At 38.6% G+C, this 17,337-nt stretch overlaps 1 protein-coding gene across 1 annotated transcript in view; it reads right to left on the reverse strand.

Annotated features, from left to right (window-relative positions):
- Positions 1 to 17,337, reverse strand: part of LANCL1 (LanC like glutathione S-transferase 1) — a 44,311-nt gene that overhangs the window by 15,344 nt on the left and 11,630 nt on the right. The window contains exon 4 of the mRNA XM_082841376.1: positions 3,876 to 4,083. Within this exon, the coding sequence (XP_082697502.1) occupies positions 3,876 to 4,083 (208 nt within the window). The remainder of the gene's footprint in view (positions 1 to 3,875; positions 4,084 to 17,337) is intronic.

Raw genomic sequence — 17,337 nt, forward strand, 5'->3', positions numbered from 1 at the left:
AGATAAAATGAAGAAATGACAGCATTTATCAATCAAATGGTTATTTTATATGTTTTCAAAAACTCTCAAACCCGTATCATTGCAGCTCCATTTATTTGTTTTGCTATGTTGATATTAATAGCAACTGATCTTTAGAAGAGGCAAGTCACTGAAGGAAGAAAAAAGACATATAAAAACAGGATAATTCTGTTCCACTCCTAGCAATATTTCCCCAGGGTGTTACTGGGAGAGTTTTTGCCTTTTGTCATCAAAAGTTTGTAACTTTTTAAAAAGAAGTCCTTTTCTTACTCATCACACTACAAAAGAGACAGGGTATAACATTTTCTGCCCAGAAAGCCAAAGTGCTTCATCACTCTAAGTGCTGTCCCCAAAGCACGCTATATGCTATAGTCACTTAACTGGGCACAAAACAGGCAATGCTCTTTATTTGTGTAGTGACACCAGCTATCTCTATATAGAAGGAAGGGAGAAAACAGACAGTATAAATCAAGTAGTAGGAAGAACTAGTGCTATTTATTATCTTCCCCAACACTTGCTTCAGACAACTGCAGGACAATTTGAACATGATCGCACACACATGCACACACACTCCTTTTGGGAAGTCACAGACCCCTCCAAGAAAAGTGTAATAAATGTTCTCTCCATGTTGAATGCAGTTTGGGGGTTTTCTATATACCTCTGGAAGCCCTAAGATTCTCAAAATTCCAAAGCGAAGAACCCCTACCTTAGGGAAACTGATTTCTTTGGATTTCAGTTTGTCTAAGGATTAGACTTTCATTAATCCCAAAGGTCCTTTTGGTTTCTAAAACTCAAGATTATGATTCTGAAAGACCACTATATTAAGCAAATACAGGAATGGTAAGATGAAATACTATGCTGGCAGTAGAGCACAACACAGACACCACACGGAGAATAAGAGTGTCTGTGATATAAAAGGGCTGTGTGATGTGAGGAAAAAGGTGAGGTAGAAAGTAAAACAAGTAAGTAGGTTTATTAAATAATTGATGACATCAAGTAATGTTGGATTTCCTGAAGTTGAACTGAAAAGACTTAGAAATTTTTCCCTTAAAAGGGAGGAGATGTGAAAGTAATTTACAAATAATTCTTTTTTTCTTTCTGGTCTGCCATGAACTCTAGAAATCTAAAAAATTAAATCTGCATCCACAAACAGGCTATTTCCTATCATATATCCACATTTTATATGTTTAACCTTAGCAAATCTATAAATAAAATACTGTTGAAATGTAATAAAAAAAGATATAAATAAGAAAAACACCTTCAATACCAAGGTATCAAAAAAAAAAGAAATTTTAGTTTACTCTCTTAAGAGCGTTTTATAATAAACCAGTATTAATATATGGTATTATTCCCCAAAAAGTGTTAGAACCACAGGCCTGAAGATGTCCTGAGGAAAAAGGGCTGCCTACATGACAAGTGTGGCAAATTCTGTTCCCTAGAGTCCCCTGGGTTTCCCCCAAGTATAAAAGCTACTGAACACTCTGAGCAGTCAGTAAAGGCACATATGTAACTTTGTTTAATTAGTGTTTCCCCACTGTGTCTGAATACACAACTCTTGTTTTCATTTAATACCTATTAACATTCTTCACATACCAAACTATTACTATTTGGCTGTACATATTTTGAGAGAGGCTGGCATTATCATAATAGACTATAAAGGCCACTACAATTTATTTTTATGAAAGTTAAGAGTGATTGATTGAATGAGACTTGCTTGTGAACCTCTAAAGCAGAGGGATCCTCAACAAATAAAATCAGAAATGATAATGCTATTCTAACAGTGATTTATAAGAATGAACAGTGGGAATCAAAAACCATGGTCAGCTCAGAGATGATCACTAATTAAAATGTTGCCAGACCCACTTAAAAAATGGGCTAAACTTTAACAGACACTTCATCAAAGAAGATATACAAATGGCAAATAAGTATATGAAAAGATGCCCCGAGACATATGTCATCAGAGAAATGCAAATTAAGCTAACAATGAGATACGAGTACACATCTATTAAAATGGCCAAAATCTGGAACACTGACAACACCAAATGCTGCCAAAGATGTGGAGCAACAGGAACTCTCATTCACTGCTGCTGGGAATGCAAAATAGCACAGCCACTTTTGAAGACAGTTTGTAAGTTTCTCCTAAAACTAAACATAGTCTTACCATACAATCCAGCAATCATGCTCCTTGGTATTTACCAGAAAGAGCTGGAAACTTATGTCCACACAAAAACCTGCAAATGGATGTTTTTAACAGCTTTGTTTATAATTGCCAAAACTTGGAAGAAACTAAGGTGTCCTTCAGTAGGTGAATGAATACATAAACTGTGGTACATCCAGACAATGGAATATTGTTCAGCTCTAAAAAAAAAAATGAGCTATCAAGCCATGAAAAGACATGGAGAAATCAAAATGCATATTACTAAGTGAAAGAAGCCAATCTGAAAAGGCTACATACTATACGATTCCAACTCTGTGACATTCTGCAAAAGGCAAAACTGTGGAGACAGTAAAAAGACCAATAGTTGCTAGGGGTTAGGAAGAAGAGAGAAGGGATTAATAGGCAGAGCGCAGAGGATTTTTAGGGCAGTGAAACTACTCTGTATGATACTATAATGTTGGATACATGTCATTACACATTTATCCAAACCCATGAAATGTACAATGCCAAGAGTGAACTACAGACTTTGGGTGATTATGATGTGTCAATGCAGGTTTATCGATTGCAGCAAGTGTACTCTGGTGGAGGATGTTGATAACAGGGGAGGCTATGCATGTGTGGGTCAGGGGGTGTATGGGAAATCTCTGTACCTTCCTCTCAATTTTGCTGTAAATTGAAAACTGCTCTAAAAAGTCAAGTCTATTAAACAACAAAACAAAGAAATCTCTGCTGTAATTGCAACTATCTGCATGTTAGCATACTTATGGGGAGCCTAACAGCACGGCATGAAGAGTTGCACGGCAGCCAGATTTCTTAGTAGAATTCTGAAAGAGTGTTCAATAAACTCTACTAAAGCAAAAACTGTGGTTTATTTGTACAAAAGTTTCATAATTCTTCATGATTCATAAAATTCTAGTGGGTTGCCCTGATTTACATTAAAAATGAAAATCTGGATTTGCATGTCATTTGCCTGTAAGCAAAGCAGTTTTGACTCTGTTCCCTTCGGAGGCCTCTCTCAGCCCACTGCAGCACGTGCACCATGTTTCTTCAAATTATTGATCCTGGATAGCACCTTGGATTAGTAATCGCATGATTAGGCTTTTGATCTCATTTATGCTAAGGAACTGATGTTTGATCTGGAACATTTCAGTGTCATTATATCTTCTTTTTTTTAACTTTTTTAATTAATTAATTTATTTTTTGGCTGCGTTGGGTATTCCTTGCTGCACGTGGGTTTTCTCTAGTTGTGGCGAGTGGGGACTACTCTTGGTTGCAGTGTGCGGGCTTCTCATTGCGGGCTTCTGTTGCGGAGCACGGGCTCTAGGGCATGCGGGCTTCAGTAATTGTGGCTTGTGGGCTCTAGAGTGCAGGCTCAGTAGTTGTGGCACATGGGCTTAGTTGCTTCTCAGCATGTGGGATCTTCCCGGACCAGGGCTCAAACCCGTGTCCCCGGCCTTGGCAGGCGAATTCTTAACCACTGCGCCACCAGGGAAGCCCAGTGTCATTATACCTTGCAATAAAACAAGGATTATAATGGTTGTTCCTTAACTACAACTCAGGAATAATGTGATTGATCAAATGACAGCAGTAAGATTTACTGCTCAGAGAAAAGTAAATTCAATAAAGTGTTCTTTTGCTAACACACACAGAATTAAGGCATAATGTTTAGATAACAATTCTCAGAAAGAAACATGATTACCGGGTGATGCAGTCTTCTGCCCGCTTCTCATTGTTCATCTTGTGATGCACCACAGCAGCCACTGCCAGGGGACCCCCATCCCCACAAAGGAAGGTGATGGAATGCTTGGTCAAACAGTTCAGACTTTGCTTTACATAGTCATGTGCCTTCTGTAGGTAGGTAGGGTCCCCAAACACATCATAGAGGTGTAAGTAGAGCACAGCAATACCTGAAAAGCAAAAAGAAAATCATGTACAGATGAGGAAAGAGCAGTTGACTGTATTATTTTGGTGTACTGTCTACTCAGCAGTGTTGATTTTTGATAAGCTATAACAAATACGTAAATTATCTGGAAGTTCAGATGACCTTAGTCTAGACTCAGCTTTATTACTAAGCAGCTCTAAGAACAGTAGGCAGACACTTCCTTGTTCTCAGTTTCCTCATCATTACAACTCTAAATTAAAATAGGAACTCTGAGAACTCTAAACCCAAGTTTAATATTAATCCTTGTTGCACTCTTGGCTATTGTGCTGATGTATTCTTTTTGATGGTTAAAATGATAGGTAATCAACCTTTGGTAAATAATCACCTATTTATTTTACAAATAATAATTTATGTAATTAATAATAAACAAGAAATGTTTGTTCTTATGAGCTAAAGAAATCCAAAGACTAGGGAATGAAAAACTAGATTTTTCTTTATACAGAAGATCATTTTTTGCATGAGAAGACAGGTAGAGTAACCAAATCCTCTATCCCAGTATTGTTCCAGGCAGGGGATTATAAGAAAACTATTAAGTTATTTGAGATCTAAGAAAATATATTCAGTTTCCCAGTTTTTTTTTTTCACTGTCAAGGACCCAGCCACTTGAGGAACTATACTAACTAGAAAAGCTGCCAATGCCTTTTGCTTTGGGCTTTACTTGATTTGCTTATCCTACTCTTGAAGCCTGCTATATGTAATTGAGGCCTTGTCTGCATGTCCTCATTCCAAATGCCTGCCACAGTAGATAGAGCCTTTCCTCTGAAGCTGACTAGTCTCAGGGCAGACTCAAGGATGTGGGGTAGGGAGCCTGCCTTCCTGCAGCATTTCCAGAAACTCATTTCTCCCCTTAAAGTACATTTTCCATCTCATTTACCAGTTTTAGAAGACACTGAACCTCTGTCTAAATCTAAATTCACAGAGCCAATCTCTTTATGGATTTCAATGCAGTAAAAATGCAGTTTGCAAAATTACTTTTCACTGTACTGAGGACAATTTTAAATTTAGATAGTTTTCTTATCTTGCATGGGTAATTTCCAAAGCTTTGTGCTATAGACAATTCAATTTCACATGTATATTAAGGCCAAATTTTCATTTTCTGCCAAAGTTAATAACCTTGTCTATTCTTTCAGAGTGACTTGGTGTTAGTAATTCTACAAGCTGCTGATCAGATGTACCAATACTTAAGCTTTGCAAACATAAGTGTACAAAACCTGTACGTGGGTAAGAAAACAATTCTGCTTTTCACAAATGATCAATGTCAAGAGCTTCTTCTAGAATTAGGTCCTTAATAGGCTTCATCTCCATCCATACCAGGCATCTGCAGGCAGTCCGTTTAAATTGTTACCCTTTCATTTTGCCCTCCTGTTCCCATCACTGCCTGTACTCCCCTAATTAAGTTATGTAGGCACCGAGGCCAGATAATGACATGACTGAGATCTGAGAAAATAAAAAGTGATTAAATACAAGCCCAATGAAGGTTTTCCTTTTCAGACCTTTGTCTCTTATTATCAGCAATTCCTCTTGGCCTAAACATTTAACAAACAAAACCCATTAAGGTGTGCAATTTTAAGGTTTGATGCATTTCTCATGAAAAGCAGGTAATCATTTCTCAAGTCTCACAATATTTCATTTAGATGAAATTTTTTTTTTTTCTTTTTGATCAGCAGAGAATTAGCTTTCCATCACCTCAGGTTCTATTTCTCTCTGTCTTTTCATTCTGGGCCTCTGTGTCTGCATATTTTGATGAAGCAATCTTCTGTAGGTTGTAGTTTACAGTGCCTACCTTCTTCCCTGCTACAAGACACTAAAGGATGAAAAGGGTTTCAAGTGAGGAGTGCTGCTGCCAATCAGAAAAATCCTCCTGGACAACCTATTACAAATCAGCCTAGGTCAGGAAAATAAGACAAAATGCCTAAGTCAAAGACATTTAATGCCTCATCAATATTTTATACCCCAGGTGGCCTAATTTAGTAATAGAAAAAATGGGGGAATTGCCTGTGACCAAATATCTTGAACTTGATTCTTATGATCTTCTAACCTTTGACAATATTCATGCATATAACAACACCTTTGCATAAATACTGAAGGCTGAGCGATAATTGGCAAGGTGGGAAATAAAAACACAACTTCAAGGGCTCTGCAGGGTAAACTCATCCAGTCCTTATGTGTACTCACAACCGTGGCCTCAGTCCATGCTTTTAAAAACTCTTTTCAAAATGTAATTTTTCTCAAAATAAATTTGTTCTTCATGGAAGAAGTCAAACAGTACTATAAGGCTTAATATGCATTTGCAGTCTCCTGCCCCAGTCTATTCCTGTCTCCCAGAAGCAACCGCTTTCAATCATTTTATCTATTTGCTCTAATATCTGCCTCCATATTTCTAATAATATGCTATGTACTTTCTCTTGATTTTTCTTTATCAGTTATTTTTGATTCACATCCCACTCTGGAAGATAAGGATTTAGCTCTTATAATAGACACTGCTAAGTGGTCCCCCCAAATCTATCTCCCTCTTCTCTAAACAATACTGCCCTGGCTTTTAGCTAGGCACATGGTGGCCCAGAACAGTCTCCTTTGCAGATGGGTATGGCCATGTGCATGGGTAAGTTCTGACCAATAAGACACAGTGGGAATAATGGGGGTAAATTCAGAAAATGTTCTTGAAGGGAGGGGACCTGCCATTTCTTCCTTCCTGGCTGGAATGCAGATGTGATGTGTGATGGTGTAGCTGGGGCAGCCATTTTAGACCATGACGTGGCAGCTCTGTGATGAGGATGGTAAAGCATCAAGATCAAAGAAGCTTAGAACCCGAAGGACTGTGAAGCTGCCACACACCGATTGCCTTACGCAAGACAGAAATTCTGTTGTGTTAAAGCCACTGTTATTTTAGGTGCATTCCCCTTATGCTAGTAAGCCTGCTCCTAAAGAATACAGCTCTCTTCAAAGCTGGGGAGGTAGGCTGAAGGTAGACCACACAGGGTCTTGTAAACCAGCTCAGGATTATGGGTTTTATTTGAAAAGCACCATTCAAGAGCATAATTAAATTTGTGTTTTTAAAAGTTCACCGTAATTGAACTGTAGGGTTTGGAAAAGAGTATATGGCACAGTGGATGCAGGAGGAGCAATTTCAGGAGGATAGTTCAGGAGCACAAGCGAGAGACAAGAGTAGCTGCAGCAGAGATGATGTGAGACTGAACTGGAAAGATACTTGTCTTGGAAGGTAAAAGTCAACAGAACCTGGTGGGGAACGACTGAGAGGGAAATATCAAGATGACTCCCAGATGCCTAACTTCAACAGCTAGATGGGCAATGGTGCCGTCCTCTGAGATGGCAAACACCTCTAGGGCAGGGCCAGGTTTGGGAGGGAAGATTACAGTTGTATCCATTCATAAACTCATCTCCAAATACGATTCCAGTCCCTAAAGGACATTTAATATAATGAGAAAGAATGTTTCTTACTGGCTTCTAGGATAACAACCATCAAAACTGGTCACGAGGCTCAATACAGGATGATGAACGGAGTTTAAACTTTTTAATGTTTTTTTATTTAATCACAGAATATGTTACTTAATCAAGAATATTCTTGGGCTTAAATTTGAGCAGCAGATAAAATGTCCTTCTATACTGTTTGCTAAGCAAAAGGCAGACTAATCAAGATTTGCTTCCTTCTTCTACCCCTTTCACCTCTTCTTGAGACCAGAAAAGATTGAAATGAGATTTAAAATTGATTGAATTTAATTGTAAAAATATGCTCCAAATTGTTTTAGACTTCAGAATTATTTTGTTAAAAAAATGGAAGACCACCCTACCTTTTATGAATCTGGATGAAGTTTGACATTTTCATTGCTATAAAATTTAAGTTAAATATTCTTCTATTTTTTAGCTGGTCCACTCCATGATAATGACTGTCACAAAGCCATGAAAGCTCATGCTTTTGGTCTTAATTTTACTATCTTGTTAGATTTGCTCATATAAATGACTTAAACATTCTGATATATTTAAAAAAGAAAATAATCCACCTGAAGAGAGATATGCTGAGAAATCAGTAAAGCAAAATCGAATCCATTATTTTCCCATTAATTCTCAAGTCATTAAAGGTGACTTTACAATAAATATTTGGATAATATCCTAATTCTGTTAAGTAATGAGTACTTTCCTTCAGGAATAAGAGATTATTCCTACTCTGGATGATGTCTTACTTTATTTCCCAGAGGGTATAGGAAAGTTGTTAGAGGGATATCATCTCTATTTTACATGCAAAACCAGACAAATTTAAGTAATATCAGTAAAGTACCATTTAGAATTAAGCATGTGAAGTCAGTAATTGTTTTAGAAATGGTATGTTAATTCCATAGTTATTCACAGCCTTGGAAGCTGACTTGGTGGAGAAGGAACAGACAAGTGGGCAGAGTATCCGCTCTATCCCAGGGGAAAAAAAACACCATCAGGAAGTAGTTATGGGTGGGGTGTGGACTGAAAGGGGAGCTTCTTTTGTGGGAAGCCCGAAATGGAGCAAATGCAGAGAGTACTCCCAGCACGTGGAATTATCTGAGCAAATCCTCGTGGACAAGAAGACTAGAGGATGACCTGGTTAGGCTGGACTCCTTAGGGGTTCAAATTATTAAAAACTAGCATAGAAATTTAGATCTGATGTTAATCGACTGTCAGTTTATGTAGAGGAGGAGTATTCAAAAACAGCATCTTTCAAAGATAAATTTGGCTACATGTGTTAGTCCAGGTCCTCTAGGATGGGACTGAATATATAGGACTTTATTAGGGACATATATAACATGAAGAGTACTGCAGGGCACCATACCAGCAATTGCATGCTTTGGCTTGGAAGTGACCTCTTCTGGTCCAGGGGTTCCACCCGGAGCCCCTGGACCAGAAGAGGTGGCCTCATCTAACTACAATGAAGTTGAGAGGTCTTGTCCTCCCGGGACCCCAGAAGGAGAGGGACAACCCCATATGGACGAGCACTAGAAGTGTCTAACACGGGGCCTGGCAGGGAGGTGGCAGAAAGAGGGAGCCAAACCTTGGACAGGTCAGGTTTGAGATGTTCATTAGACATCCAAGTGAAGATGTCAAGTAGGCAGCTGGATATATGAGTCTGAGTTCGGGGAAGAGAGGCTGGACAAATGTCCTCCAAAAAATGAGAAAAGAACCTACTTATCTCCTGTGATCTCAGAGGCCGGTAGAAACCCAGATATCTATTACTTTGACCTTATAACTCCTGGAGCCTGTTTGGTTGCTCAGAACTGCAGTGTCCAATGTGACAGATTCTAACCATAAGTATCTATAGAAACTTAAGTTGGTTAAAGGTAAACAGATTTAAAATTCAGTTTCTCAGTCATACTAGCCACATTTCAAATGCTTGATAGCCACATGTGGCTAGTGGCTGCTGTATGGACAGCAAAGAAACTATCCATCACAGCAGAATGGTCTAAGGACAGCACTGTTTTGAACACCAGGGACAGATGTCATTCTTTATAAGAAGTTCAGGATGTCTGGCACTGCCTCACAGCTCATCCCACGAATCTCTTGGTTTTGAAATGTTGAAAACTAATTTACTTGAAAGACAAAAACAAATAAAACTTTGCTGTAACAGGAATATGTCCTGGCTTTCAGTATGGAAGCTCTGAACCACATTTTTTCTATTCTGTTTCCTTCTGTAGCTACAACTCTGGGAAGGGAGGGTAAATTGTTTAGGGACACTTCTAAATCTGCAGTTTCCTTACTCAGCTGCTTATCCCCAGTAGTACTATAAATATAGCCAGCTGTTGAGAAGTAATTAATACGAAGCCTTTGGATTTCTGAGGGATCATTAGTCCTATTCATCTTGACCAATCAAGACCTCGATGCATCTCAGATGTCTACGGAGATGATACAAATCTCCACAGATGTAAGAAGCTCTCAAAGCACTTCTCTGTAATTCTGCATTTTAGAGATGATTCCTTAACATTAGTCACTTATTTTACCACCAGCCTACACCGATGTAAAAGCCTTTGGTACTTCAGATCTGCAAGTTATTTCCTTGTAGGTTAGGTGCTTTTGAAGACTCTCTTCATGTACTCTGGTGGGAAAAATCACGTTCAGATTACGGGTACTGCTGGAGCCACTAGAGATGTTCAGCTAATGCCCAAGAATGGGTCTTAATAGTTTTGAGTGATACGGAGACAAGAACTTCCTAAAGGCGGGGGCATGGGTTGTTCCAACCTAAGTTTCAAATAAACTATTCCCTAGTTGAAACTTTAAAGGCTCATTAATTTTTTTTTCCTTTCAGATTAATGGAAATATAAAAAATGAAAGTTTTCTCTGATTAACCCCATACAGCATGATCACCTGCTTTTTTAGCAGGTTGGTACTTTCTAATGTGCTGTTCTGTAACTGTCTAAATTTTGTTTGTGTTTTGAGTGTGTGTTGAGTGTGTGTTTCCATTTCTTTAACTAAATGACAGGGTCTTCAGGGCAGGATTCCCATTCCTAGTCACTGTAGTTTCTCTCCACAAAGCCTGGATGTAAACACTACACCGACTAAGTGCATCCAGTCAGTCTTCAGATTAAAGCCGGGCACAGTGCTGGCTTTCCAAATACTCCAGTACTTTTAATACAGGTGACGTGGGGAGGAAACTAGTTGTGACTCCACACCCTTAATTTAATAATATTGGCCCAAAGAAGCGGAAATGTAAATTAAGAAAGGCAATGAGCACTCAGAAGATGTGTCTTCTTTTCTCTGTTATCTATTTCCAGAGCTAAATAGGAAAAGAGATGAAAATTTAAAAAAAGGAGATATATACTTTCCTCCTTTCTTCCCTCAGTGCCCTACAGTGTACTGCTTTGTAACTGTCAAATTAGGAAGAGCTCCTAGTCTTTTATTCATACTACCATAATAGGTGATAACTCCTTCAGCATAGTCATTAAGAAGCACGGGTTCAGGAATCACTGCCTGGGATTGAAGCCTAGCTCTGCCACTTCCCAGCTGTGAGATCTTACCCCACCTACTAAACCTTTCTGTGCCTGAGCATCTTTATCTATAAAATGAAAATAGCAGTAGCTACTCCACAGTTACTGTAAATCATTCTGATCAGTACAATAGTCCCTAGCACATAGTAACTACTCAATAAATGTCCAAACCCCATTAGACGGTGAATCTCCATGAGTGTTGAATGAGTCACTTTGTCTCATCACTGATGCCTGATCTAAAGGGACAGAAAGTACAGAGGGAACCATATTCTTCCTCTTCCCATTTTCTGCCTCTCTCCTCCCTCACTGGCTCCTCAGACTGGGGAGAATTAGCAAAGTGTTCCCTATATATGTACCATGTTGAGCTTTCTGGGAGTCTTCCCACATCACGCGCTCTCTCTTCTCAATCATGTTTCTCATGTCATAATCCATTCTTTGGCTGTCCAGATGTTCTTTGAGTCTAGGGAGGTAAATTCAAATCGGGTGCAAGAAGAAGGAAGCCCACTTTATGTCCAGGTCTAAACAGTATGCTCTTTATTCAGCTTTACCAGGTGTAAAGTGACTATTACGAGCCCTGTCTCATTTCTGAGTTCATGCTCGATTGCATCAGAGGTTGAAGGGAAAGAGATGTGACTGACTCTTTTACATCCTAAAAGACATGAAATGAGTTGGATTCCCACCCTTTCCCCATTCCACTAGTTATGTCTGTTATTGTTTTTAGTTTGCTTAGATGGTAGCTAGAGTAGTAACAGGAGGCTACTCTCCATTCATTCATTCATTTGTTCATTCAACAAATATTTATTAAGCACCAACTGTGGACCTGGCATTGTATTAACTGCTGAAGTTAATGGAATGAAAATGACAAGACAGGCCTCAGCCTCCTGGTGCTGTCCGTAAAAATCAAATGCTTAGATGTCTTCTTTCTTTACCTCTTCCTACTTCTTCTGATCTGTCTACAAACATTCTCATCCTGCTCTGTGCTTCACCCAAGCACACTGGTGATATCGAAACCCTCCAGCTGTTTCAAGCTTGTGTCTCAGCCATTTAAGATTACTGACAGCACAGTGATATCAGCACCATATAAAGTGCAGGCACAAAGAAAGCAGGCGACATTCTTGGTGCAGTCACTGTGAAGAGCTCTAACAGACCCGGGTAGATCCACGCCACTGATGCCTTCTGTTGGTCCTAACAGTTTAGTGCTTCTCATAAAGGTGAAGGACACTTGGTCAGGGCTCAAATTAGACAATGAAATGCTGGCTCTGATGAAGAGCTACTTATAAGAATATCAAATTGCAAAGAAAAGACACCTGGCCAGTGCAATTCCTTTCAAACAAGTCTGGTATCTGCAGAAACTAAGACCCACATGCTAAAGCTGTAGCTCAGAGGCTATACATTTGGCAGATCAGAGGAACAGCATCTTGAAACTCTTTAATAACTTGCATTTAGAGCGTGAGTTAATGTTACTCTAGGGATTATGCTGCATATCCTCTTATTTAAAATGTTATCTAATACTTGAAAAGAGGAAATGTATGCCAATCTTAGCCTCATTAACTTTGTGAGTTGGTTATAGAAGATTGGGTCATGTCTTCTAGAACTAAAGCCCCTAGAGTCCTGTGTATATTTTTTAAGTGTGAGCTGATCATCATTTCTCTTGGGAATTATCATAGTTAAGAGTGGGAAAAAGTGCAGTTAAATGAGGGCTAGCACTTTCCCTCATTCTCTCTTAAAGATACTAGTGAGATCAGCCATCCCTTGGGTTTACTTAACTTTCCTACTTTGTTATCTGTGAGGGAAGCGATCCTTCCTACTAAATGCTTACTTCAAACACGAGAATACTTCATCTGCTCGTTTAATCCTTTATAACAGCAATTCCTCAACAGTGTTTCATGTTTTCCATTTTATAAAGCACTTTAAAATCTTCTCCACCCTAGAACAGATATACTTCAAACAAAACCCAGGTGGCAGGGGGCGTCATGCTCTCTGGTGAGTCCCCCGAGATCCCTGGACACCACCTACCATCACTTAATAGCTGGCCTTTAGATTTGATCTTAAGGGGCTTCCATGCCTGCTATTTTTCTACACAGTCTGCTATATGCACAGGCATAAAGAACCAAATGGCTTCCCTTAGCCCCCAAACTGGGATCACGCAGCAAAGAATTCTTGAAAATCTACCAGGATAGGATTAAGGCTAAAAAAGAACAACTCAATGCTTACTGCTGGTGTATGTCATACATCAGTATCATGATGCAGTGCACTTCAGTGTATTAAGTTTTATAAAGGAGGACTTCGGTGAAAAGAACTGAGGCTGTTTATTTCAAATATCGCTTATAAACAGTTGCAAGAGCTACTGATTGCTTTCAGACTAGGGGTAATATTTTACTCAAGAGGATCCTCAACATGCCTTTTCAAATACAAGCAATTAGGAGGAAAAGCTTCTGTTTTGGCCGAGTTAATTTTCTATCCTGAAACCACACTGAATATATTAAATCAGGATTAGGAAGGGGAAAAACACATTCTATGAAACAATGCTGGAGATTACACTTTTCTAGCTGCCAATGCCCATAAATCTTTCTAGGGTTTCCTCTATGTCCAGTTCCGAACAACTTTTTCCTGTAGACATTTTAATAGTAATTACTGTTGCCTGTCTAACAAGCTATGTTTCCCTCTAGCTTTCCAAATCCCTGTCATGTTTGAGCAGGGCTTATTCTAATTTTTTTTCCTAAAACACTTAAAATTGACTAGTCATTAGCCATTTCTAAAAAGTTTGTATATCATGAGCATCATCATGTAGGTATCACTCCAATTATTCCATCTTACAACTTATGTGTAGCTCTTCTTCACTTACAAAATGCATGGAGTAAACCAGAATGTAGGAGTGGAAAGTAACACACATACACACACACACTCACACTCTCATGGGGTAAAGAGCAGGGTTCTAAAGCCAGGCTTGCTGCCTTGAATCTTATCTTTGGCACTTACTAGCTGTGTAACCTTGAGCAAGGTACTCAGCTTCACTTTGCTTCAGACATCTCATCTGTGAAATCAGGATGTGAACAGTATCCACACCACAGAGTTGTTTTGAGATTTAGATGTGTTATTTAATGCAAAGCACTTACATCAGTGCCTGGCATTAACATTAATTACTGGCATACATGCACACACCCCCCTGGCTCCCGTCATTCAAATGTCAATCCTATTAACATTTTATTAACAAGAATCATGTTTTAATCTTTACTCCTGTCTTTCCACAGTCAAATGATGACAACACTGCATACTGATGATCCCCATTCCTTTAGGAACCAAAATTCATTCAATCAATGTATTTTATTATTAAAGTATTGAATTCTTGTTTTTTGAACATTAATGTATAGTAATAATTTGTTAACTCTCAGTTACTAACTTAAAAATTGATTATTCATGACACTTCATTCCTGAATAAGTAACAGAGAGGATTTACGGTAATAACTGCTTCATTTGCCAATACGAGACAGCTGTGGGGTTTTAAAAGTTCTTCCCTCCTTTCCTTGCTAAGGGTCTCAAGGCATTTTACCTCTCTGCTGTGAATAAAAATAAAGGTAAAAGCCAAGAATACAGCTTATAAAACTGCACTATGACAACCCACATGTATAAATAAATATGCAGGCTTTGGAGAAGATGATGTCTGAATCCTATTAAAAGCTTATGTGAACCACTCTCATCACTCTATTATATCCTCTAGTTCATTTAAAAATAAAAGCCAACATTATTTCAGCTGTAAAATAGTTTGTGAAATGAATGTTAATTTTCTAAAGCAATGATTTGCTTCTTTTAAATTTCAGCTTAAACTTGTATGTATCACCCTTACCAATAAAGCATTATATTGTTTTCTAAAGCACATACAACACACAAAGGGGCTCTAGCACACATTCCAATAAGGACCCTGTCACTAATTATCTCAATTTTTTATGGAAAACAAACAAACAAACAGAAAATGGGAAAAAATGACATGAGTCCAGTTTTTCAGTTTGAAGTACATATGTAACATTAAAAACATCTGGTGCTTCCTCTCTTCAGTAAAACTTTTTCAAGATCAAGTGAGTAACTGAGACAAATCTAGGCATAGCATGAATGAGGTATGATGAAGTTGGGCAGCCTAGCTGTGTAGTTTTCTTTAGAGTCATAAACCGGAAACACAGATGCATTATTATGGGGTGTACTATGGATTGATAAATGTTTCAAACACATTAAGGACTTTGAACTACAATCCTGCAGCCTGTGGAACAAAAAACACATTCACAGAAACATAGACAAGATGACAAGGCAGAGGGCTATGTACCAGATGAAGGAACAAGATAAAACCGCAGAAAAAAAACTAAATGAAGTGGAGATAGGCAACCTTCCAGAAAAAGAATTCAGAATAATGATAGTGAAGATGATCTAGGACCTCAGAAAAAGAGTGGAGGCAAAGATTGAGAAGATGCAAGAAATGTGTAACAAAGACCAAGAAGAATTAAAGAACAAACAAACAGAGATGAACAATACAATAACTGAAATGAAAAATACACTAGAAGGGGGCTTCCCTGGTGGCTCAGTGGTTGAGAGTCCACCTGCCGATGCAGGGTTCGTGCCCCGGTCCGGGAAGATCCCACATGCCACGGAGCAGCTGGGCCCGTGAGCCATGGCTGCTGAGCCTGTGCGTCCGGAGCCTGTGCTCCGCAACGGGAGAGGCCACAACAGTGAGAGGCCTGTGTACTGAAAAAAAAAAAATACACAAGAAGGAATCAATAGCAGAATAACTGAGGCAGAAGAACGGAAAACTGACCTGGAAGACAAAATAGTGGAATTCACTGCTGCAGAAGAAAATAAAGAAAAAAGAATGAAAAGAAATGAAGAGAGCCTAAGAGACCTCTGGGACAACATTAAACACAACAACATTCACATTATAAGGGTCCCAGAAGGAGAAGAGAGAGAGAAAGGACCAGAGAAAATATGTGAAGAGATTATAGTCGAAAACTTCCCCAATATGGGAAAGGAAATAGCCACCCAAGTCCAGGAAGCACAGCGAGTACCATACAGGATAAACCCAAGGAGAAAAATGTCGAGATACATAGTAATCAAATTGGCAAAAATTAAAGACAAAGAACGATTATTGAAAGCAGCAAGGAAAAAATGAAAAATAACATACAAGGGAACTCCCATGAGGTTAACAGCTGCTTTCTCAGCAGAAACTCTACAAGCCAGAAGGGAGTGACATGATATACTTAAAGTGATGAAAGGGAAGACCTTACAACCAAGATTACTCTACCTGGCAAGGATCTCATTCAGATTATATGGAGAAATCAAAAGTTTTACAGACAAGCAAAAGCTAAGAGAATTCAGCACCACCAAACCAGCTCTACAACAAATGCTAAAGGAACTTCTCTAAGTGGGAAACACAAGAGGAGAAAAGGATCTACAAAAACAAACCCAAAACAATTAAGAAAATGGCCACAGGAACATACATATCATTACCTTAAACGTGAACGGATTAAATGCTCCAATCAAAAGACACAGGCTTCCTGAATGGATACAAAAACAAGACCCATATATATGCTGTCTCCAAGAGACCCACTTCAGACCTAGTGACACATACAGACTGAAAGTGAGGGGATGGAAAAACATATTCCATGCAAATGGAAATCAAGAGAAAGCTGGAGTAGCTATATTCATATCAGAAAAAATAGACTTTAAAATAAAGAATGTTACAAGAGACAAGGAAGGACACTACATAATGATCAAGGGATCAATCCAAGAAGACGATATAACAATTATAAATATATATGCACAGAACACAGGAGCACCTCAACACATAAGGCAACTGCTAACAGCTCTAAAAGAGGAAATCAACAGTAACACAATAATAGTGGGGAACTTTAACACCTCACTTACACCAATGGACAGATCATCCAAAATGACAGTAAATAAGGAAACAGAAGCTTTAAATGACACAATAGACCAGATAGATTTAATTGATATTTATAGGATGTTCCATCCACAAACAGCAGATTACACTCCTTCTCAAGTACGCAAGGGAACGTTCTCCAGGATAGATCACATCTTGGGTCACAAATCAGGCCTCAGTAAATTTAAGAATTTTGAAATCATATTAAGCATCTTTTCTGACCACAATGCTTTGAGACTAGAAATGAATTACAAGGAAAAAAATGTAAAAAATACAAACACATGGAGGCTAAACAATACGTTACTAAACAACCAAGAGATCACTGAAGAAATCAAAG

The sequence above is a fragment of the Leucopleurus acutus genome, assembly GCF_964270905.1.
Source record: "Leucopleurus acutus genome assembly, chromosome: 6".
NCBI classification, from domain to species: Eukaryota; Metazoa; Chordata; class Mammalia; order Artiodactyla; family Delphinidae; genus Leucopleurus; species Leucopleurus acutus.